We start from the raw sequence: 23,167 nt of genomic DNA on the forward strand, positions 1-23,167 counted from the left end.
AGGTGTACTGAACACCCCTCCAGGTAAAAGCAAACTGGGGCCTGCACTCTGCTGCCAAAGGGATTGAGAAGAATGCATTAGCGATATCAATTGTGGCATAGCACTTGGCTGCCTTTGACTGCAGTTCGTATTGAATTCCTAGCATGTCTGGCACGGCAGCACTCAGTGGCGGTGGTAACTTCGTTCATGCCACGATAGTCCACTGTTAGTCTCCACTCCCCGTTAGACTTTTGCACTGGCCATATGGGACTGTTAAAGGGTGAGCGAGTCTTGCTCATCACTCCCTGGCTCTCCAGTCGACGAATCAGGTTATGGATGGGAAGCAGGGAGTCTCGGTGCGATATTGCCGCCGGTGCACTGTTGTGGTAGCGATCGGCACCTGTTGTTCTTCGACCCTCAGCAACCCCACAACAGAAGGGTCCTCCGAGAGACCGGGCAAGGTGGACAGCTGTTTAATTTCCTCTGTCTCCAAGCCAGCTATACCAAAAGCCCACCAGTACCCTTTTGGGTCCTTGAAATACCCTCTCCTGAGGTAGGCTATGCCAAGGATGCACGGGGCCTCTGGGCCAGTCACAATGGGGTGCTTCTCCCACTCATTCCCAGCTAGGCTCACTTTGTCCCCCAATAACGTTAGCTGTTGGGATCCCCCTGTCACTCCAGAAATACAGATGGGTTCTGCCCCTCTATAAATTGATGGCATTAGGGTACACTGAGCACCGGTGTCCACTAGAGCCTTCTACTCCTGTGGGTCTGATGTTCCAGGCCATCGAATCCACACAGTCCAGGAAACCCGGTTGTCCCTTTCCTCCACCTGGCTGGAGGCAGGGCCCCTCTAGTCCTGGTCATAGTATTCGTTGTTCACTCCTTGTAAATGTGAATGAAGAGTCCCTTGATTAAGATCTGGAGTAGAATTAGCCCTCTTCCTCTGTCTGGGGAACTGCTCACTGGAAACTGGAGCTGCAGTTTTCCTGGGAGAACCACCTTTTTGTAATAGTTTTTCCTTGCAACTCACACATCCGTTCCTCTAGGGTCGAGGTGGATTTTCCATCCCACTTCCTCATGTCCTCTCCGTGGTCACACAGGTAAAACCACAGGGTACCCCATGGTGTGTATCCCCTATATTCTCTCTCTTGGGCAGAAGTACATTGACTCTTAATGGCTGAGATACTGGTCCGTACAGGTGGGGAGTAGGACATATCCTCTGTGAGTTGCTGGAACTCTCAGGACAGTTTTTCAGACAGTTTTTCCACAGCCGAAACACAGGCCCGTAGGGAGGAACATATATCTATGTCTATCCCAGCCGAAACCAGGACACTGCAGTTAGAATATAATCCATATGCTTAGTTATTTGTTACTCCAAATGCTTTGTTTCTTAACTTGACAGTGGTTTGTAACCAAACAGAAGTATTTAGAAGATAAATAAATATTTGTCTTTTACAAGTTAAAATGACCTGATTGCATTCAGCTTTAGAAGGTAGAAAATGTACTCACACGTGTTTTTTGAAAATGCATGTTATCCAAAGCCTAATAGAAACAACATGATTAAACCAATGGGTATATATGGTGGTGTGCTCCCCCGCTCCTGACCTTTTCCTGTAACCCTGCTCAGGCAATAACCACCAGTGGCAGTCGTGATCGATGTGTCTGGTCAGCTCAAAGTGGATTTGGGGGAGACAGATAACACCACAATAGCCAAGGAATAGCCAAGGGCTAATTTATGGCAATGTATCCACCTAACCACAGTGTTGGTCAGTGTCCAACTCAAGCCAAATTTGGAAGAAACTAACATCTGCAGTCGGTATGCAAATATGACTATGAGTCAATCATCTTACCCCCCTAAATAGTGAGCAGCCCAAAAGCCCTTTGAGGTCTCCTGCACGGCAATGGGCTGCACGCCAGGATCTCCCCTTGGGTAGGGACACCTCTCAAGGTTACTCCTTGAAGTTGAGAGATTCCTTGCTGCAATAGATCCTTGATAAGTGACTAATAGCATACTAAACTTTGAAATCTTAGCTAACTGATATAAAGGATTGATTGCGCATATACAATCTTTTAGACATAAACCTTTGACCCAGTCTGGGACTAGGATTGGATCCAGCCGCACCTAGATTCCTCTCTGAGGAAGGAGTTTAGAAAGAAAGGGGGTCCTTTCTGAACCTCATGACTCAACAGGAGGGTCTCCCTGACAGTTTTGTCTGACTCTGTCCTCTATGCAGTAAATAATCAAGTGTACCTTGCCATCAAATCTTGTTACACCACTGTCACATTTACCATTGAACTTTGTTAACTCACTGGTTTATATCAATAAAGTATATTTTTGCTTCTCTCTCACTCCGTGACAGTATAGCAATGAAAATAACATCTTCTTTATCTTTAGAAAGGGGAAAAAAAACCCCAAACAAAAAACCACCACAGATGTTTATAATTTCTTCATGTGTTCCCTTAAGACAGGTAATTTTCAACATCCAAGTCACCTAATTAGCACAATTCTAAAGAGCTCTGTCAAAACGACTCAAAATTACTCAGAATACTGTATGGTATTCATTGTATGACGCATCAAAAGATGAGAATTTTGCATCCAAGTAGTCACAATTACTGAGCCAGAAAAGCAGCTCATGATGAGACTTCTCAGGATATCCCAGGAACAGATGTATTGCATTTAAAATTTTACTTTATTTAATAGAAACACACAATAATTTAGAATCAGGTTGTTTAGGGTTATACCAAAACAACTGTTGAATGTCACCAAGGATGAAGAGTCTACCACCTCTCTGGGCAGCTGTTGTTTTAGAGTCACCTAAAACTGCTGTGTAGTGCTACTTCTACCTGTTACTACAAAATAAATATTAAATTCAATGCAGGAGACAGGTTTAAAATATACAAAAAATAGAATCATAGAATCGTTTAGGTTGGAAAAGACCCTTAAGATCATCCAGTCCAACCATTAACCTACACTACCAAGTCCACACTAAACCAATCAAGAGCAGACGAGACTAAACCATGTCCCGAAGTGCCACATCTACACATCTTTTAAATACCTCCAGGGATGGTGACTCCACCACCTCTCTGGGCAGCCTGTTCCAATGCTTGACTACCCTTTCCGTGAAGAAATTTTTCCTAATTTCCAACCTAAACCTCCCCTGGCGCAGCTTGAGCCCATTTCCTCTCGGTCTATCGCTAACTACATGGGAGAAGAGACCAACACCCACCTCACTACAACCTCCTTTCAGGTAGTTGTAGAGGGTGATAAGGTCTCCCCTCAGCCTCCTCTTCTCCAGACTAAACAACCCCAGTTCCCTCAGTGGCTCCTCATAATGCCTGTGCTCCAGACCCTTCACCAGCTTCGTTGCCCTTCTCTGGACATGCTCCAGCACCTCAATGTCTTTCTTGTATTGAGGGGCCCAAAACTGGACACAGTATTCCAAGTGCGGCCTCACCAGCACCAAGTACAAGGGGACAATCACCTCCCTGCTCCTGCTGGCCACACTATTCCTGATACAAGCCAGGATGCTGTTGGCCTTCTTGGCCACCTGGGCACACTGCTGGCTCATGTTCAGCCGGCTGTCAACCAACACCCCCAGGTCCTTTTCGGCCAGGCAGCTTTCCAGCCACTCTTCCCCAAGCCTGTAGCGTTGCATGGGGTTGTTGTGACCCAAGTGCAGGACCCGGCACTTGGCCTTGTTAAACCTCATACAGTTGGCCTCGGCCCATCGGTCCAGCCTGTCCAGGTCCCTCTGCAGGGCCATCCTACCCTCGAGCATATCGACACTCCCACCCAACTTGGTGTCATCTGTAAACTTACTGAGGGTGCACTCAATCCCCTCATCCAGATCGTTGATAAAGATATTAAACAAGACTGGCCCCAAAACAGAGCCCTGGGGAACACCGCTCGTGACCAGCCGCCAACTGGACTTCACTCCATTCACCACTACTCTCTGGGCTCGGCCACCCAACCAGTTTTTTACCCAGAGAAGACTATGCCCATCCAAGCCATGAGCTGCCAGCTTCCCAAGGAGAATATTATGGGAGATGGTGTCAAAGGCTTTACTGAAGTCCAGGTAGATGACGTCCACAGCCTTTCCCTTATCCACCAGGCGGATCACCAGGTCATAAAAGGAGATCAGGTTGGTCAAGCAGGACCTGCCTTTCATGAACCCATGCTGGCTGGGCCTGATCCCCTGGTTGACCTGCACTTGCCTGTTGAGTTCACTCAATATGAACCTCTCCATAGTCTTCCCCAGCACCGAGGTCAGGCTGACAGGCCTGTAGTTCCCCGGGTCCTCCTTCCGGCCCTTCTTATAGATGGGCGTCACATTGGCAAGCCTCCAGTCATCAGGGACCTCCCCTGTTAACCAGGACTGCTGAGAGATGATGGAGAGTGGCTTGGCAAGCTCCTCTGCCAGCTCCCTCAGTACTCTCGGGTGGATCCCATCTGGCCCCATAGACTTGTGAGTGTCCAGGTGGCATAGCAGGTCATTAAGTGCTTCCTCCTGGACTATGAGGGCTCCATTCTGGTCCCCATCCCTATCCTCTAGCTCAGGGGGCTGAGTACCCTGGGGATGACCGGTCTGGCTGTTAAACACAGAGGCAAAGAAGGCGTTAAGTACCTCAGCCTTTTCCTTGTCCTTAGTGACAATGTTCCCCGCCACATCCAGCAAAGGATGAAGATCCTCCTTGGCTCTCCTTTTATTGCTGATGTACTTATAAAAACATTTTTTATTATCTTTTACAACAGTGGCCAGATTGAGTTCTTGCTGGGCTTTTGCTTTTCTAATTTCCTCCCTGCAGGACCTAACAAGATCCCTGTACTCTTCCTGAGTTGCCCGCCCCTTCTGCCAAAGGCGGTAGACTCTCCTTTTTTCCCTGAGTCCCCGCAAAAGCTCCCTATTCAGCCAGGCCGGTCGTTTTCCCCACCGGTTGGTCTTACGGCACACGGGGACAGCCTGCTCCTGCGCCCTTAAGACTTCCTTCTTGAAGAAGGCCCAGCCTTCCTGGACCCCTTTGCCTTTCAGGACTGCCTGCCATGGGACTTTCCCAACCAGGGTCCTGAACAGGCCAAAGTCTGCCCTCCGGAAGTCCATGGTAACAGTTTTGCTGCCCCTCCTCTTTACATCGCCCAGAATAGAGAACTCTATCATATCGTGGTTGCTAAGCCCAAAACAGCCTCCGACCACGACATCTCCCACAATCCCTTCTCTGTTAGTAAACAGCAGGTCAAGCGAGGCACCTCCCCTGGTAGGCTCGCTTACCAGCTGCATCAGGAAGTTATCTTCCACACACTCTAGGAACTTCCGAGACTGTTGCCTCTCTGCTGTGTTGTATTTCCAGCAGATGTCCGGCAAGTTGAAGCCCCTCACGAGAACAAGGGCTGGCGATTGCGAGAGTTCTGCCAGCCGCTTGTAGAACGCTTCATCTATCTCTGCATCCTGGTTGGGTGGTCTATAGCAGACTCCCAACAGGACATCCGCCTTGCTGGCCTTCCCCCTCATCCTTACCCATAAGCACTCGACCTTAACATCACCACTGTCGAGCTCTATACAGTCAAAACACTCCCTAACATACAGAGCCACCCCACCGCCTCTCCTTCCCTGCCTATCCCTTCTGAAGAGCTTATAGCCATCCAATGCAGCACTCCAGTCATGAGAGTCATCCCACCACGTTTCTGTGATGGCGACTATGTCATAGCCATCCTGCTGCACAAGGGCTTCCAGCTCCTCCTGTTTGTTGCCCATGCTATGTGCATTGGTGTAGATGCACTTGAGCCGGGCTATCGATTTTGCCCCCAGCGTTGCCATGCCGCCCCTGGGCTCCTCACTAGCGGGCCCATTTATATCCCCTCCCCCCTTCAAACCTAGTTTAAAGCCCTCCCAATGAGTCCTGCCAACTCATGGGCGAGAATCCTTTTCCCCTTTGGAGACAGCTGATCTCCATCAGCCACCAGCAGGCCCGGTGCCGTGTAAACCTCCCCATGATCGAAAAACCCAAAATTCCACTGATGGCACCAGCCTCTGAGCCACCTGTTAATCAGGTGAGTTTTCCCATTCCTTTCAGCACTCTTAACTGCCACTGACCGGAATTGAGGAAAACACTACCTGTGCTCCCGATCCTGCGACTAATCGCCCCAGTGCCCTGAAGTCCCTCTTCATTGCTTTAGGACTTCTCTCTGTAATCTCATCACTGCCATCCTGTACAACCAGCAACGGGTAATAATCGGAGGGCCTCACGAGGTCGGGGAGTTTCCTAGTAATGTCCCTAACCCGGGCCCCAGGGAGGCAGCAGACTTCCCTGTGGGATGGGTCCGGACGGCAGATTGGGCCCTCAGTTCCCCGCAGGAGGGAATCCCCCACCACAATTACCCTGCTTTTTTTCTTAACAGGGGCAGTCGTAATCTGTGGGGTTGACTGACTGGCCCTTGGCACCCCCTGGCTGGACCTTCGCCTTCACCTCCCTCCCTGCTTGCCTGGCCCTCAACTTCCAGAGCCCCGTATCTGTTATGTAAGGGCAACTGGGAAGGTGAGGGAGGCCGGGAGGGGATTCGCCTGCCTCCCCGGGCAGGGACCTGTTTCCATTCCCCCCCATCTCTTGGATCCCCTCCTTCTGCTTGCCGGCAAGAGGGTAGGGGATCCTCCACTCCTTGTGGGGCCCCCATCTGCTGCCTTTGCCCCAGGGATAGTAGGGTGTGGCTCCACCAGTCTATTTCCCTCTCACACTCCCTGATACTCCTCAGCCTTTCCACCTCCTCCTTCAGCTCTGCCACCAGGCTGAGGAGATCATCTACCTGGTCACAGCAAAGACATTTGCCGTCTCCACTGTCCTGCGGTACAAGCGACAGGCTCAGGCACTCCCTGCAGCTGGCGACCTGGACAGCTGCATGTTTGTGCGGGACCTCTGTCTGGGTCGCCGCATTCCTTCTGGCAGAGGCTTTCGGGCGGGTGGTAACCATAGCTGCCAGGTATTTTCCTGGGAGGACGATGACCACTGCCTAAGTTTCCCTTTGGAACTAGGAGCGGGGGCACTCGGCCTTCCCTGCACGCCCTGCCCACACGAACTGCCACACCCTTCTGACGCGCCACGCCCTGTTTGCCCGTCCTGGTCGCTCGCGCTCCCTGGGGGCTGCTTTTAGAGGTGGGGGGTTTGGCCACTGTCACTTCTGGCCCCGCTCACGCTGCGTCAGAGCTGCTGCACGTCAGCAGCTCGCTCTTCCCCGCTCTAGGCGGGGGGCTGGGCTGCTCGCTCTCGCCCTGCTTTTTGCCGCCTTAGCAAGGGTGCCCCAGCACGAACGTCCGCTCCGGAGCCCTTCGCCTCGGTGACTGCTGTAAATATAGGAGATCATAATTTGACTATCTTAAATATTAGCAAAAAATGTGTATTTATTTTTAAAAGTAAATACATAATGGTCGGGGTTTTTGTTTGGTAACTGTAAATACAGTTACTCTGACTGAAACATAGTGCACAGATTTCTGAACTACCTTCTAAGTACCTACCAGAGGTAGGTACTGACAGCAATAGAGACCAGACCTCACTTACCTTGCATTTGAGTAGCAAACTAGCAGATGAATTTACAGGCAAAAAAATAAATTAGCTTCAACTGCCATGACAAGTTTAAGGATAGCTCATATACTTTTTTTATATTTCAGTTTGGCCACCACTCTGACAATTTATATATCTATTGAAAACATTCTTCCAGAAGTAGAAATGAGGAAGTGTCTGAACTTCTGGCCTGTAACCTTCATACCAACCTCCTTGGTAAAATCTGACTAAAATAAATAGTAAGAAATAGGAAAAGTTATTTCCCCCCCACTGGCCACAACTTGTGTACCCATTTATTAGTTAAGCTTATATAGCAGAAGGGATGCAACACAATGCACGGCTATTCTAAATCTGGTATCTCAGATGGAAATGTCTGCTTTTTAATAAAATGTTAGGCACCCCATCCCATAACTGACAGCATACAAAGTGTTGCTCCCACAAACATCCATAGTATTCCACAGCTTTATTGATAGCAAAATAAAATTTTGGGTTTTGACTTCTAATCCTGAGGTTTTAGTCTGTAGAGATGATCAGTGATATTGAGTTAAATTCAGCTAGTGTTGGTACGTTTTCCTTGTATTGTTTAACACTCATTTAAAAAAAAAAAATTAACAAATGCCTAAACATAAATGTCCTGTATTTCTTACTCCCAAGCCTGTTTTTAAAATAGTAATAACTAACCTGGAATATTACTTACTGAGTTTCAAAGTCTTGAAGGTTTTTGGCTCTCCACTGGTTCCACCAGCTTCATTGCTTGCCATGATATAGATAGCATATTGCATATTAGCCTGTAAGGACTTCAGTCTGTATTGCAGAACATCAGAGTTCACCATTTCATCTTTTTAGGAGAAGATTTATGTCAATACACACACAAAATAGTGTTATATCAGGGAATGGTACACTCATTTAGCATCTTTTACAATGATAAATCACAGAGTATTTTAAAGACAACTTGAAATACAAAGTGACCCTATCAGTCCTTTGAGATAAACATTGGCAATTTAAGTGTTCTATCTACTAAGTTCTACTAAGTTCTACTAAGTTCTATCTACTTAGCAGTTTAGGGGGAAAAAAAAACAAATAAAAAACCCGACCATTATGTATTTACTTTTAAAAATAAATACACATTTTTTGCTAATATTTAAGATAGGCAAATTATGATCTCCTATAGTATATTTTGAGAACTTTATTTCCACAAGCTGTGGAACCTAGGCTCAGAAATTAAGAACTTAATTTCTGAGCCAACTATTTTAAGAACTTAAAATAGTTTCTGCAGCTCATGAAATTTAACTATATTTCTAGTACATGCAGTTAAACACTGATCATCCAAAAGGATGCAACCTATCAGCACTGGGATATCACCCCAATAAAGTCATAGGAAAGCAAAAATCAACAGAAATTTTTTTCCAAGTTTCAAAATGCTTTTCTGAATAGAACTCAACATTTGCAATACCTTCTCCATTACTGGAATTAGTATAATATGTTTTACTTTTTAATTATTTTAAGCAGGGCATATATCATAACATTCTATGTCTACAAACAGTATTTGAAACTGTAAAAACCTGTATTTAAATATTTTCATATTATGAAATTAAATGCATAAAGTCAAAGCCAACTCATGTCATCATTCAGTTCAGTCAAGAAACACTCAGGAAACAGATATGCTGCAATATGCCTTGAGATTAAACAAATCGAGTTTCTCTTAAATCAAGGTGGGAAAAGTGAATTTCTAGAGTTAAAAGACCATCAGTGAAGTCACCTTGGCACAAACTCAAAGTTCGATTCTTATCAAAAAGATGTGACGTCAGAGAAGCCTCAAAAAACATCAGTACAGTAGGGTTTTTCCGTTTAAAATTAACTCCCTTGAGTTGCTATTTAAAACTAATTTCCTAAAGAAACTAATCTGAAGCCCTAAAATGGACACAGTCTGCTTTACATTAGAAGCTTTACTACGTAATATGGAGAACATATGGCTCCATAACATGAGGATGACCCCGCACAAAGCAGTCGGCATTAAATTACTCAGAAACCAACATGTCAGGAAACTTTGCATGTACAGGACTGAATCTGACAGAAATCATCACCTTCCTCTTTCTACTTTAAAAATTACCAAGAATACTCTTGCCCTGGCTCTGAACTGGATATCCAGAAGCAACTGAAGACACAACAAGATTTGTAAGTTTGAGATCTTTTTAAAAAAAAGATGATGTTAGGTGTCTGCTAACAGTGATGTCTAAAACAAAGGAGGAAAAAGAATCATTTCTGAAGCATTGAATGATCCAACAGCATTCTTTATAAACTATACAGGAAGAACAAACTTAGGACACTGAAACACAGATTCTGCTGATATTTAGGCTAGAGAAGTTCTGAATAAATAGGACCATACTGACACTTTGTATGGATACTGCTCCTGAGGTAGGAGATTAAGAATATGCTCAAAAAGTTATGCTACCAGCCTCCAGAGCAGGAAAGCTATACCAAGCTGTATTAGGTTTGCGTGGCAAGGTTTTGGTAGTGGGGGGGGGCTACAGGGGTGGCTTCTGTGAGAAGATGCCAGAAGCTTCCCCCATGCCTGACAGAGCCAATGCCAGGCGGCTCCAAGATGGATCCGCCACTGGCCAAGGCTGAGCCAATCAGTGACAGTGGTAGCACATCTGTGATAACATATTTAAGAAGGGGGGAAAACTGCTGCGGAACAGCAGCCGGAAGAGAGGAGTGAGAATATGTGAGAGAAACAACTATGCAGACACCAAGGTCAGTGAAGAAGGAGGGGGAGGAGGTTTGTGAAGGCCCTCACTGTTTCAATAATCTGAGAAGCTAAAAATTTAACAAAAAATTTCAGCAATTCTATCTTCATGAAAACTGTAGCAAGAAAACAATTAAATTGGAGCAAGGTGGGATGACATCTTTAGAAGAGTATGACACTTAGTTGAGGTTATAAAAAAAGGTTACTTTATACCTACATTAACATGCATGTACTCAAAATACCTTAAAATTAAGCTTATAAGAATTGTAACAATAAAAAGCAGGGAGGGGGACAAAAAAAAATTGAAAAGAAGATACTTGAGATTTACACACACAGAAGCAAAGACCAGTCTCTCTTTTAGGATCCAAATTTTACAGTTTGCAAAATTTTACAAACCAATTTACTACCAATTTTACAGGTAGTGCAGATAAGCAAGTTTTGATTGGGACATCAAAGATACTAGGAAAACAGTATATCAAGTCAGCAAGTCCATGAATGACAGTGAAGCAAAAGCGAACCATCAACCTGCAGAACAGAGGTAATGGAAGCCTGAGTGAAAACCCAACCTGGTAAAACAGAGAGAAAAAACACCTAGTGAAGTAGAGGGGAAAAAAAAAAGCATGTCACAGCATGGAAAAAAATCAGAAAAAAGATTTATTGTGGGATACAGAAGTGGATAGAGAGGTAGTCAGCAACCTCCAGGACAAGATGACATCATGTCTACATATCCAATTTTCTGATTAGACTGGAATTTAATTGAGCAATTCCAGAGGGCCACTTGTACTTAGTTCATGAACAACTGATGCAAGAGAAATTATTCAAGTGTGTCAAATGCAATCACTCTTCTGTACCATGGGTAGGCAGCAGGATGTTGCAATACAAGGCTGAGAGAGATATCAGAAGTAAACATAAGAGCCAAAGAACATAACTACTGTGCTAGAGCAGACCAGCTTCCTGTCCCTGGCAGTGGGCAGAATGGGGTACTTTGAGAATGCATATGAAACGAAAATAAACACAGTGTTTTTCTCTCTCTCTCTCTGCTTCCATTGACACATCTTAGGGACTTCTATTAAACACATCTTTCTTTGAATGATGTTATTAAATGCACTGCAATAATGCCCTGTGGCATTCAATTTTATGACCTAGTAGAGGGATGAGACAGAATTGGGTGGGACTCTGTAAATTTATTTGGGAGGTCCAGGGTTAAAAAAACAAAACCAAAAAGCCCTCAGAAAGTAATAAATTAGAAATTCTAATAAGACATCAGAAAATGCTGATATTTTAACAATGATATGTTAAAACAAAACCCCCAACAATAATCTTCTATAACAAAAACATGATGGCAAAATACAACCAGGGAGATAATATTGTTCTAGTAAAAAGTAATGGACTACACAGCTTTGTACATAATACAGTTCTAAATATATAGTTCTACGACAAAAGTCCATAGCACAATTTTGTTTCCACTATAACAGAACTTAAACAGATATCAGGAAGATCATTTGTTTGTAATGAGAAAAATCTATCATAATATTGAGAAATCTTACTTTTTCCATCAGTGGATGGAATCCTCAAAATAGCTTCAGGAGAATTTTCAGCAGAGTTATAGGCAGCAATAGATATTATATACGCCTCTTCATTGAAAAGTAAAATAATTTTCTTATTGGTAGTGATGTTTTTCATTTTAAGTGCAGCATTGTTTTCTGGAAAATACTGTATTTTGTAGCCTAGAATTCTCCCAGAAGGTGCAAAGTTGTTTAATAGCTATTAAAAAAATATGCAGTAGTGTTTCACAGTGGTATTTGTATAATCAAAAGTATATACTGTATTAAAGAGTCCAGCTCAAATTACAAAATGATCATACTATATTTAGAAAAGCAAGGTACTTTTTTCAGTCCCATCTTCAAGACAGTCAGCTGCAATAATTTAATTGAAGGAAAGGTTCAAAAGTCAAATACTGAGATTTGAAACACAAAAATCCTCTGGTTACTCTACTAGAAGATTATAGTGAATTTAAATACAGCTTTGGTAAGCTGTATTATTTAAAAGCAGTTGTAAGGATTTTCAGTCAGATTTTCCAGTGATCTGAGCACAATTAAACCCTTCCCTTCTGCACTGATTACAAAGCTCTATTCATCTACCATTCAGTAAACAAAAGCCTTTTCAATTCTGCTTTAGTTCAGTGAGGATTTTTCTGATGACAGCAAAACCCCCTAGCAGTTATATGTCCTACAACACTAAAATGCTCCTATGCAATATCAGCTGCAGGATACCAATATGATTATCAATTCACATAAAGAGTATATACCTTCCACATAAGATGTACAGATCTACTTCCAGCTGAGTGTGAAGATTCAACTACCCTCCACAAATCCACTTTTTCTGAAGGAGCTATTTAAAGACACAAAAATATCTTGAAATTTGTTGTTATATTAAAAAGATAGTGTAGTATGGTAAAAACAATCAAAAGGTTTCAAAAATACAGTCTGAGAGCAACTTATTAAAAAGTTTTCCCTTGTGTAATGTTGTGCCTTTTTTCCCTAATTAGTACAGCTTCTCTCTTTTTATGCAGCTAGCGACTTCCCTCTCCTCAAAATAATTCTCTTTTGTTCAGATTTCAGGCACTGCATAATACTCAAGAAGCATTCATTAATCTTTTTGTTAACTGCTGTATTTTACCAAAGGCATTTTATTTAGTTTATGGAATTCTAAGAGGCAAGATACTATCTTCTTACATGAATGTGCTATGTACATTGACAACATTGTATAAAATACCAATTTTTTTTTAAAATTTGTTTTAAGAATATACAATAGACTAATATCTTGACTCATTTTGGGTTAAAGAGTACTAGAAAGAGGAGCTGAGAAACAGTTTCCACATATAAATGTGTGTGTATGAATACTTTATAATATTTTCAAATTTATCAATGTTCTAGTCATTTACTCCTCAATTATTTTTTGTATTCTAGTCATTAAATAGTTTCCTCTAAACCTATGTACCTTCTCAAGCCATTTTTTCCTGTTCTTTCCATATGTTTCCCTCTGCTTTCTTTTGTTAAGTTCTAGAGGAGATTTTCTAGTCTTGTTTTATAACTGGCAATTTAATTTCTCTACTTATAATTCATTTTATTGGACATACTTGCTACACTACATTTCTGCTACTGTCCTACTTAGTTCATTCTCCATTCACTCTCTTAATTTTTTCTCTCTTCCTGTCTGTCTATTCACCCATTTTCTTCCTTAGCCCTATGTTGTTTGTATCCCCTTTCAAATCTCCTCCACTCCTTGCTCTTGTCTTTTAGTTTCCCCTCTTCTATATTGAAAAAAAATACACATTTGCTCTGTTTAAACAACAGAATTCTAAATCCAATAGATTAATAATATGCTGAAAATACAGTTTTCCATTATTAGATCCTAATGCCCCAAAGTATACCCAAAGAAAAACATACTAAATAGTTAGCCTACCTTTCTCTTCCATGCTTGTTGTTTTCTCTCTACTCTGTTCACTCCAGAATTTTGATACAACACTGGTATACCGAATGGCAAATGAATATTCTGTGGAGTTCCACAGATCCATGAGATTACATGATGCTATTTTTTCTGCAGAAGTCAGCAGGACAGTGACAACTTCCTGAAAGTAGATACATGAACAAAAATTATTTGCTATAAAATTGCATGCAGATACATGACTCAGTTTTTAAAAAAAAAAAGCGGATGCAGTTTTCATGTTTCTCACTTCACTTCTCTGAAACTCAAAATTACTTGTTTTGTATTTCATTTTTCTGTGTAGTATCTTCATTCTTCCTGTAAAACTCCAGGGTTTGAAAAACTCAAGCCTAAACTAGGTCTGTACTTACTGACCTGTGACTTGAACTGTGTGCAGCTCAGGAGGTGCTGGATGATTGCAGGTCCCAGTGGTGGGAAGCAACTGAGTATTGCTAAAGCAAATATCACCATAATGCCCTGGATACAGCTCCACTTCACAGCAGAAGCATCCCTGGGGAAGCAGTGATCACCTGCAGCCTGTGAGCCAGCTGGGTACTTGTTTTTATTTTTTGAGATACAGGGTTTTCTAGCTCTTAGCCATGTAACAATGCAGCTGTAGGCTATCCCAAAAATCATCAGCATATGATTCAAATGAAAACACAGAAAATTCTGGTACCAAGAAGAAAAAAGAAAAAAAGATGGAGCATTTAAGCAGTGAAGGAAGACAAGTGTATGAGAAATAACTGATGCAATATCTTCTTGGAAAAGTAATGACAAGGTGAGTAATTTCCTCATCTTAAAAGGAGCCCACTCAAATCTCACTGCTGGAAGTCAGAAACTAGATTGTTGTTCCAAAACAAAAGGTGAAAAGAAATATGAAAAGCAGCAATTGGAGTTGATGCATCAACTCAACTGGATTGACAACAAGAAGTAGAAGCAAACAACAGGAACTATAGAAAGATTTAAGTGTTTGTGTAGAGAAGGATTGATGTAATCACTACACCAACATTAATGTCTTCTTCAAATTGCAAAAATTAATGAATAATTAACAACTCTTCTTCCTCTCAAATTTCAGATGACTAAAACAGAAAGATGCTAAAATAAATGTTCGAGCTAGCTAAATTCTAACAAGGTCAGCAAAGGTAAGTTTTAGAATAAGGGAGATTCCCTCTTGGGAGCCAAACTGAAGTAGTAATGTCATGTAAGTTTACAACAACAGGGCCAAAAACCTGTGAAGAAATTCTTGTCTTCTACCAGTTGAACCTTCCAATGAGAAGTGAATCAAACTATAACAATGCAAAATGCAGACACCCTCTCCTTTAAACACCAGGATGGGAAGTGCACTGCCTAATGAAACAACCTCTAACCTCTGAAAATTTTAGTCCATTCTGATCTGAAGAAACTCATTTTCAAAAATAGAAAACTGCTTCTATGAGAATGAATTCAGGGATCTACAAAACACTGCTAGGTGATAGACACCTTAGCCAACCTGCAATAAAAAGGGCTTCAAAACTATTATCAGTCTTCTGCAGAACCTGACATAGAATTGCAGACACCCCAGACTAGCTTCTAGTTACTTGCCAAAAGGCTGTGAACAATATTTAATTATAATTAGAAACTTAGTACATGCAAGTAGAAAAATAGGTCATCTGTTTTACACTCAGTAAAAACAGTCCACAGCAAACTATTTAGATTGTTTTGGTAGGAAGGCTTAAAAGGTCAAGAAAATATCTGTCATTTGCTCAAACACTTTTTTTTTTTTTTTACATATTTGTGCTGACAGACAGAAAAACAGCTCCTATATCTAACTGATTATTTGAGGCTGTCTTTGTTGGCCATTGCCGTTGCACTGGCTACAGACAAAACTATGAATCATGCCTGCCTAAGATCCTACAGAACTAAACACACTGGATTTTTGTTTTTACTGATCATGGCTACTATTTTTTCTCTAGAATGTCTGTAGAAAAATGCAGATAGAAGTCCTGAGGAGGAAAATGGATGTAGACTGTATTTGATAGTGAAAAAGTAAACAGGTGATTTCTTATGCAGGGGCTGACAAATAGACACAATAATGCTGTAACTTGGCAAAAACATGAACGTTTTCAACATTTGGGAAGTATCCCATATGCATGTAATCATCACAAGGACACCAGTGTCTTGACTTCAAAGGGATGAACATCTTGAATGGATCTTTTAAATAAATATTAGTTCAGTTTCTAATATCCAGGGTGTACCTGAACCATCCTGCCCATCAGATCATCCAGGATAGTATATCCTGAATCCAACAACTAATATGTCATATCTACAGTAAAGATGCTTGCCATGAGAATGTAAGGAGGATGATAATTAGAAACAGCTTTAGTATCAGGAACTTCTTTAAAGCTCTGAGGACTACTATTAGTTACCCTGAAGAATTCTTCTTGTCTCCCAGAATTAAACATTTAATGTATAAAATAGTAAGGTCAAGGCAGACATCCCAGTTTAATGAACTTAAAAAAAAAAAAAAAAAAAGCCAAGCAACCTGAAACCTGACTCATTCTTAAATTTGGACAAGGAAACAGTAAGACTGCAAATAGAATCACTTCCATACCAAGGAGCATTGGAATAGGCCATCTGAAAGAAAGAAAAGACTAAATGCTAAATTAGTCACAAACTAACATTCAGAAGAAAACTTATGTAGCTTACCAAAGAGTTTGAATACAAGTTTCTGTATTGAACCTGGCAAATGAAATCTTGTGAAGGGATAATCTTCTCAGACATTTTCCAGGTTACTGTAAGCAACTACTTTATACCAGCAATTTTTTTTACTGAAAGTATTTCAGGAGCTTCAAATTTCTCTAGAATGGAGAAACAAAAGTATTAACAGGGGAAAAGGCTTCTATGAAAGTTCAGAATTTCTCCATCTACATGCGTTCCAAGAAGTTTAATTATTATCCCAATAACGTATGTCCTATCAGAGTATTCACATGAAGAGTATTTTACAGACATAACTCTACATATGGAAAGTTTTCTATAAGAGAGACTGCACACATAACTAATTTAATGCTGACAAACCTGCTCTCAAACAGATGTGCATATTTCTTTCATCTGTATCAGTGCTGAAGAATTCTACCAGAGTCTCTTCTCAGAGACAACAGCAGGGAAAAGAAAAGTAGAGCTGGAAGGCTAAAGTCAAGTCCTAACTGCAGATGAGGAAAGAATTCAGTTGAAAAGGATGAGGGTGAGAGGAGTGTGAAGGAGATGCTGGGAAAAGAATGGAGTAGAAAAAGAGAAAAGACTGAGAAAAGAGGTGGCTGGTATAGAGGATGTGGAAAGTAATGAGGAGCCACAGCAGGCTTGAACACAGGGAATAAAGGAGCATACAGCTAGAGAGCTGACAAGAGTGCTGCAGCAAAAATACAAAAAAATTGTTGTACTTAGATGTTCCATATTATGAATACAACACACTATCATTTTTCACTACATCTAGGTAAGACTAAGAAATTACTGAAAATCGCTGCCTGTACCACCAACCACTTCAAAGAATTTTACATGGAAAGGCAATCAATTAAAATATAACAAGAAACTTGCTTCAACTAAATTGGAAGCATCTAAATTTTGATGAAAAAAAAAATTGGGAAGGATGAAACACTTTATTAAACCCTAAATGAATTTAATTTCAGAGACTTCATAATTTTAACTAACAATTAAAATTATATATCACTTCAAAACTAAAACCAATTTAAAACCAAATGAAACTCACATAACAATTTCAAAACTATTATATTGAAAAGATTATTTTTCATTATTTTTTTCTATGTAAACTAACTTTGATTACACAATTTGTTTCAGAGTTCTCTAAACTGTATGCTATAGGGAGGGAAAAAGAATTGGGGAGGGTGCAGTCAGCTCAACATATACTGATTTATCTTTCTTTAACTCTTTGTTTTAATTACCTATTTTTTCCATAGCTATAGGAACACAATCTGATGAGGTTTCACTCAAAACATTTTCAGCTTTCACCTGAAAACAAAAAGAACCACTATATGGAGTATTTGGGTAATAAAATGAACATGACTCAGTTTTGCTTTGGCAGGTGGAGCCTACTGTATTTGGAATCATCACACTTTGTTCTCTCATCCTAAAAAACAAGACAAAAATAAAAGGAGTTAGAAATTAGAGGATTTTCTTAGAGTAACTCAAACTGATTGTTGGGTTAGGATTTAATTATTAGTTATATGTTTCTGAGGTTGCAGGATATTTCTACCAGTGAACATCTCCTTAGAAGATACTTCTGTGCAAACAAATACTGGTTCCTAATTGCACTGCTCCTGCAAATGCATATAAATAGCCTGCACAGACTCAATTAGTTTTAATTGCAATTAGTAAGACAACTTTCCAGGGGCAGTAATGAAGAGTAAAAATGCCTTAAGGGGGGATCCACAGATTATTATTATTTTAGATTAAAATCTCAAAGAGTAGTGAAATCATGTAACTCCACACAAGACGTCCTTTAAAAATTGATAGATAGATATAGCTAGTAACACAGGCCACATGGAACTATGTGATAACAAGCTTTTATGCACCTTTTAAATATAGAAAAAAAGAAAAGCCAAATTGCACCATTGCCCAGCTATTACAAGGTAATAGAAATTTGACAAATTTTCCTGAAAGAACACACTGATAATATGCTATCTTTACAGCATATACTTTCATAAGTAATGTGGGATGCAAAACTAACAACATTTGTTTCATTTTACCTACTCACACAGAAATTCTTCAACAAATAAAAACTCATATATTTCATATCATGCAGTAAGCAAGCAGATCATTCGTGTAACAAAAAACAGTTTGAGGCTGGTATTTCATGAACATTTTTAAGCCAGCATAAGCCTGCACTGCTGCGAAAAGAAGCAGTCCTACCTTCCCTAACATGCATAGCTGTTTGTTTCCATCCACATCTCTCTGCCCCCTTGTACCAGGGCTTTTGTAGTCGTATGGTAAACTCAGCTGGGAAGTTGATCTGGATTAAAATTAATGGTTAAATTTTACTGGAAATAGTTCTGCAATCCAATTCACTATGTGGTTAAAGAAGAATTTGTACTGGTACAAATATCAAAACTTATTTTCAATAGCTGTGATGGTTTATGGTTTCACAAACTCAGCTAAGTTATAAAATGTAGAAACACCAGAAGGATTAAGAAAGTTCCACCTAATGAAGGTGGAAGCCTAAAATGTCAAGCCTAAAATGGAGATAAAACTAAAGATGTTTTCCTGACCTACCATTTAAATAAAAAAGATACAATACACTAACATAACTTACAATAAGAAAATGTCTCCTTTGGAATCTGAATTCCTTCCAGTTCTCAAGAATATTTTAGACATTTTAGAAAACATATTACCTAGAATCTTGATTAGGCAGAAAAAGAGCATTACAAGCAGCACTATTATGAAGAATAGATTGACAAGTATATTTGGGACAAAATCTGTGCTATCACCTTCAATATTGTATCTGAGATCTGCCTTGGAACAACACTGATTTCACCATTTTCACTGTAACTTATGAAAAAGTAAGCTCCTAAACAATATTTAAAATTTAATGGAAATTGAAAGAATCAAATATTTATGCTCCTATAATGGGGTCACAAAAACACTAAAAAGCATGAGACTACATAATTTGTATTTGTAAATACAAATCCCCAGATGTGAGAAATCCAAAAAGGACAACTAACTCTTGACTCTTTCACTGAAACATTATGACTCCAAAGGTCACTAGGTTAAACCCTACTGGTGTCATACAGAATAACAGGGGCTTTAATGGCTTTAAATGTGAATTGTTTAAAGTAGAGGAGGAAATAATCTTTTTTTCCCCCTTCAAAATGAGGATAGTTAGTAACACAGAAAGTTTTTGGGTAACACTCCCACAAAGTGCATTCATTCTGACTTGGCAGTAAAATATCCTAAAAGATTACATTTGTACTTAGGCTCACTCAGCTTTTGATCTAATTAGTAATGTTGCTTCAAGGAAACAAGTGAATATCAATTCTGATGTAAACATTTGTCTACTGAATATTGGGTTGAAAATGCTCATTTCCTTTATAGAGAGTACTAAAAAGGTAAAAGATTGTAACTTTTTTCAACTGTTACCAATTCTAAATTAATTGAATTTACTAATTGAATTTTTATTTTGAACCAATATCAAAGCCACTCTTTCTTCCCCTGGGGAGACAGGGAGATCTTCTCCAACTACTTCTCAGTAATACTTAACTAAGTGGGCCTGAAGGTATTTTTGCAGTAACTCATTAACTATTTTATATCAAACCACTATATACATTGGCCTGAATCTCTAAGTATACACCCTGCAGCCTGTAGCCAAAAGGCCAGTCCAGACAGTAAGAAGAAAACAAGGCAACAGCATGAAAGTTCAGGAAAGGGCATTCTCTGAAAGATAAAACTCCTCTTGGTTCCTTCCCAGAATGTCTAACCACATACCCTATTAAAATTGCTAATCTGAGGAGCCTCCATGACCTCAGAGTGCAGAACACAACTTCCTGGGAAACATATCTATATGACCTAGAAGAGATCACCAATTCTGGACTCTCTTTATCACAGAATCATAGAATAGTTTGGGTTGGAAGGGACCTTTAGAGGTCATCTAGCCCAACCCCCCTGCAGTGAGCAAGGACAGCTTTAGCTAGATCAGGTTGCTCAGAGCCCCATCCAACCTGACCTTGAATGTTTCTAGGGATGGGGCCTCCACTACCTCTCTGGGCAACCTGTTCCAGTGTCTCACCACCCTATTGTAAAAAAATTCTTACTTATTTCTAGTTTGAATCTACCCTCCTTCAGTTTAAAACTGTTAACCCTTGTCCTATTGCTACAGGCCCTGCTAAAAAGTCTGTCCCCATCTTTCTTATAAGCCCCCTTTAAGTATTGAAAGGCTGCAGTAAGGTCTCCTCGCAGTTTTCTCTTCTCCAGGCTGAACAACCCCAACTCTCTCAGCCTGGCCTCATAGGAGAGGTGCTCCAGCCCTCGGATCATTTTGGTGGCCCTCCTCTGGACCCGCTCCAACAGGTCCATGTCCTTCTTGTGCTGAGGGCTCCAGAGCTGAATGCAGTACTCCAGGTGGGGTCTCACCAGAGCAGAGTAGAGGGGCAGAATCACCTCCCTCGACCTGCTGGCCACGCTTCTTTTGATGCAGCCCAGGTTACCACTGGCCTTCTGGGCTGCAAGCGCACATTGTTGGCTCATGTCCAGCTTTTCATCTACCAGTACCCCCAAGTCCTTCTCCGCAGGGCTGCTCTCAATCCCTTCATCCCCCAACCTGTACTGATATCGGGGGTTGTCCCGTCCCAGGTGCAGGACCTTGCACTTGGCCTTGTTGAACCTCATGAGGTTCACACAGGCCCACCTCTCCAGCTTGTCCAGGTCCCTCTGGATGACATCCCATCCCTCAGGCGTGTCAACCACACAACTCAGCTTGGTGTCATCTGCAAATTTGCTGAGGGTGCACTCGATCCTACTGTCTATGTCATTGATGAAGATATTAAACAGTACTGGTCCCAATATGGACCCCTGAGGGACCCCACTTGTCACCGGTCTCCATGTGGACATCGAGCCATTGACCACGACCCTCTGGATGCGACCATCCAGCCAATTCCTTATCCATCGAACAGTCCACCCATCAAACCCATCTCTCTCCAATTTAGAGAGAAGGATGTTGTGGGGGACTGTGTCGAATGCTTTACAGAAATCCAAGTAGATGACATCCATTGCTTTTCCCTTGTCCACTGATATAGTCAATACATCATAGAAGGCCACTAGGTTGGTCAGGCAGGACTTGCCCTTGGTGAATCTGTGCTGGCTGTCTTGAATCACCTCCCTGTCCTCCATGTGCCTAGGAGGATCTGTTCCATGATCTTCCCAGGCATGGAGGTGAGGCTGACAGGTCGGTAGTTCCTGGGGTCCTCTTTTCTACCTTTTTTAAAAATGGGTGAAATGTTTCCCTTTTTCCAGTCACCAGGGACTTCACCTGACTGCCATGACTTCAGATATCATGGAGAGTGGCTTGGGAACTACATCAGCCAATTCCCTCAGGACTCTGGGATGCATCTCATCAGGTCCCATAGACTTATGTATGTGCAGGTTCCTCAGGTGGTCTTGAACCTGATCTTCTCTTATAGTGGGAGGGACTTTGCTCCCCCAGTCCTTGCTTTGATGTCCATCCACTTGCGAGGTGTGGGAAGGGAGATTGCTAGTGAAGACCGAGGCAAAGAAGTTGTTGAGTACCTCAGCCTTCTCCTCGTCTGTTGTTACCAGTTTAACAGTTGTGCTCATCGGGGGGATACACTTTCTTTGACCTTCTTTTTCTGGCTGACATACCTATAGAAGTCCTTCTTATTATTCTTGGCATCCCTTGCCAAGTTCAGCTCCAGCCACTTTATCTGGAGTTCAGCTCCAGCTCTTTATCTTATAAGCAAGATAGCACAAAGGAAACAATCCTCTCCAATCTTTATAGTCTGAAGTCATCCATAAAAATTTAACACCCTCAAAGACATCTGTGTTAGAGCCAGACTTCTTTACTTGCTAGAAGAAATTGGAGTTGAAAGGAAGAGCACGGCTCCCACTGAAATAAACTGGTTGAAAAAGCCCTCTCTCCAAAATAATACTTTTCTCTCCCACCTAATATAACACTCAAAATATCTTCCTTTTATTGACATCTTATGGAACACTAGCAGACAGGCAATACCTTCTGCTGTTTTTTATTCCGGAGATGTATTTCTCTGTGTTTATTGCTTCTTTACTAGAATGGGACCCCCAGGCATATGTTAGTATAATCTGGACTTAATCTGTTCAATAAATTACAGAATTTGTATGCATATCTATCCTGTAACCCTCTCCAGATGAGACTGTAATTATAATTTCTTTGGAACAGAGGATTAGAGGGAAAATCCTCCCTGGAGAAAGCTGACGTTGGCTAGGCTAAGACAAAAGACAACCAAAGGGACGGACCCATTACCCTCTGAACTCAACAGAAAACCTCCACTCACTTCAGCTGGTCAAAAGTCAGGGTCAGAGAGGTTATAGACTAGCGTCAATAAGGAATGCCTGCAATTTCATGCTTTATTTCAGGAAAAAAACAAGATACTTGAATACAGATGTCTTACAATACCACAAGCTAAAAAAAAAGTAGTAGTTTTAAAAATAAAATTTTTACAATAAGTTATTCAAGAATGTTAAAATTCATTGTCCCATATTTCTACTTACAGCCATATTTAAATTCATTGTGAACCAGATGTTGTTCCTTGCCTAAGTACTTAATGAAACATTTCACATGCACTGTGTTGTAAGTGAAATTATGGATGGTTATACTAGATACAGCCTCGTTCACAATGTTATAATTTTCCTGAGCGATCAATTAATGAT

The 23,167-nt window shown here is 41.2% G+C and overlaps 1 protein-coding gene and 1 pseudogene across 1 annotated transcript; both read right to left on the bottom strand.

The window, feature by feature from the left end:
* LOC142596473 (neutral amino acid transporter 9-like) overlaps positions 1-8,363 on the bottom strand; it is a 61,884-nt pseudogene extending 53,521 nt beyond the window's left edge.
* A 1,922-nt stretch (positions 8,364-10,285) lies between these two features.
* LOC142596474 (interleukin-31 receptor subunit alpha-like) lies at positions 10,286-19,126 on the bottom strand. Its single transcript, XM_075725594.1, is given in 7 exon segments — positions 10,286-10,347; positions 11,824-12,040; positions 12,585-12,667; positions 13,742-13,907; positions 16,448-16,599; positions 17,698-17,882; positions 19,065-19,126. Coding segments are annotated over 7 exon segments (927 nt in total).
* Between the last annotated feature and the right edge of the window lie 4,041 nt (positions 19,127-23,167).

Source organism: Pelecanus crispus, chromosome W (assembly GCF_030463565.1).
Source record: "Pelecanus crispus isolate bPelCri1 chromosome W, bPelCri1.pri, whole genome shotgun sequence".
Lineage (NCBI taxonomy): Eukaryota > Metazoa > Chordata > Aves > Pelecaniformes > Pelecanidae > Pelecanus > Pelecanus crispus.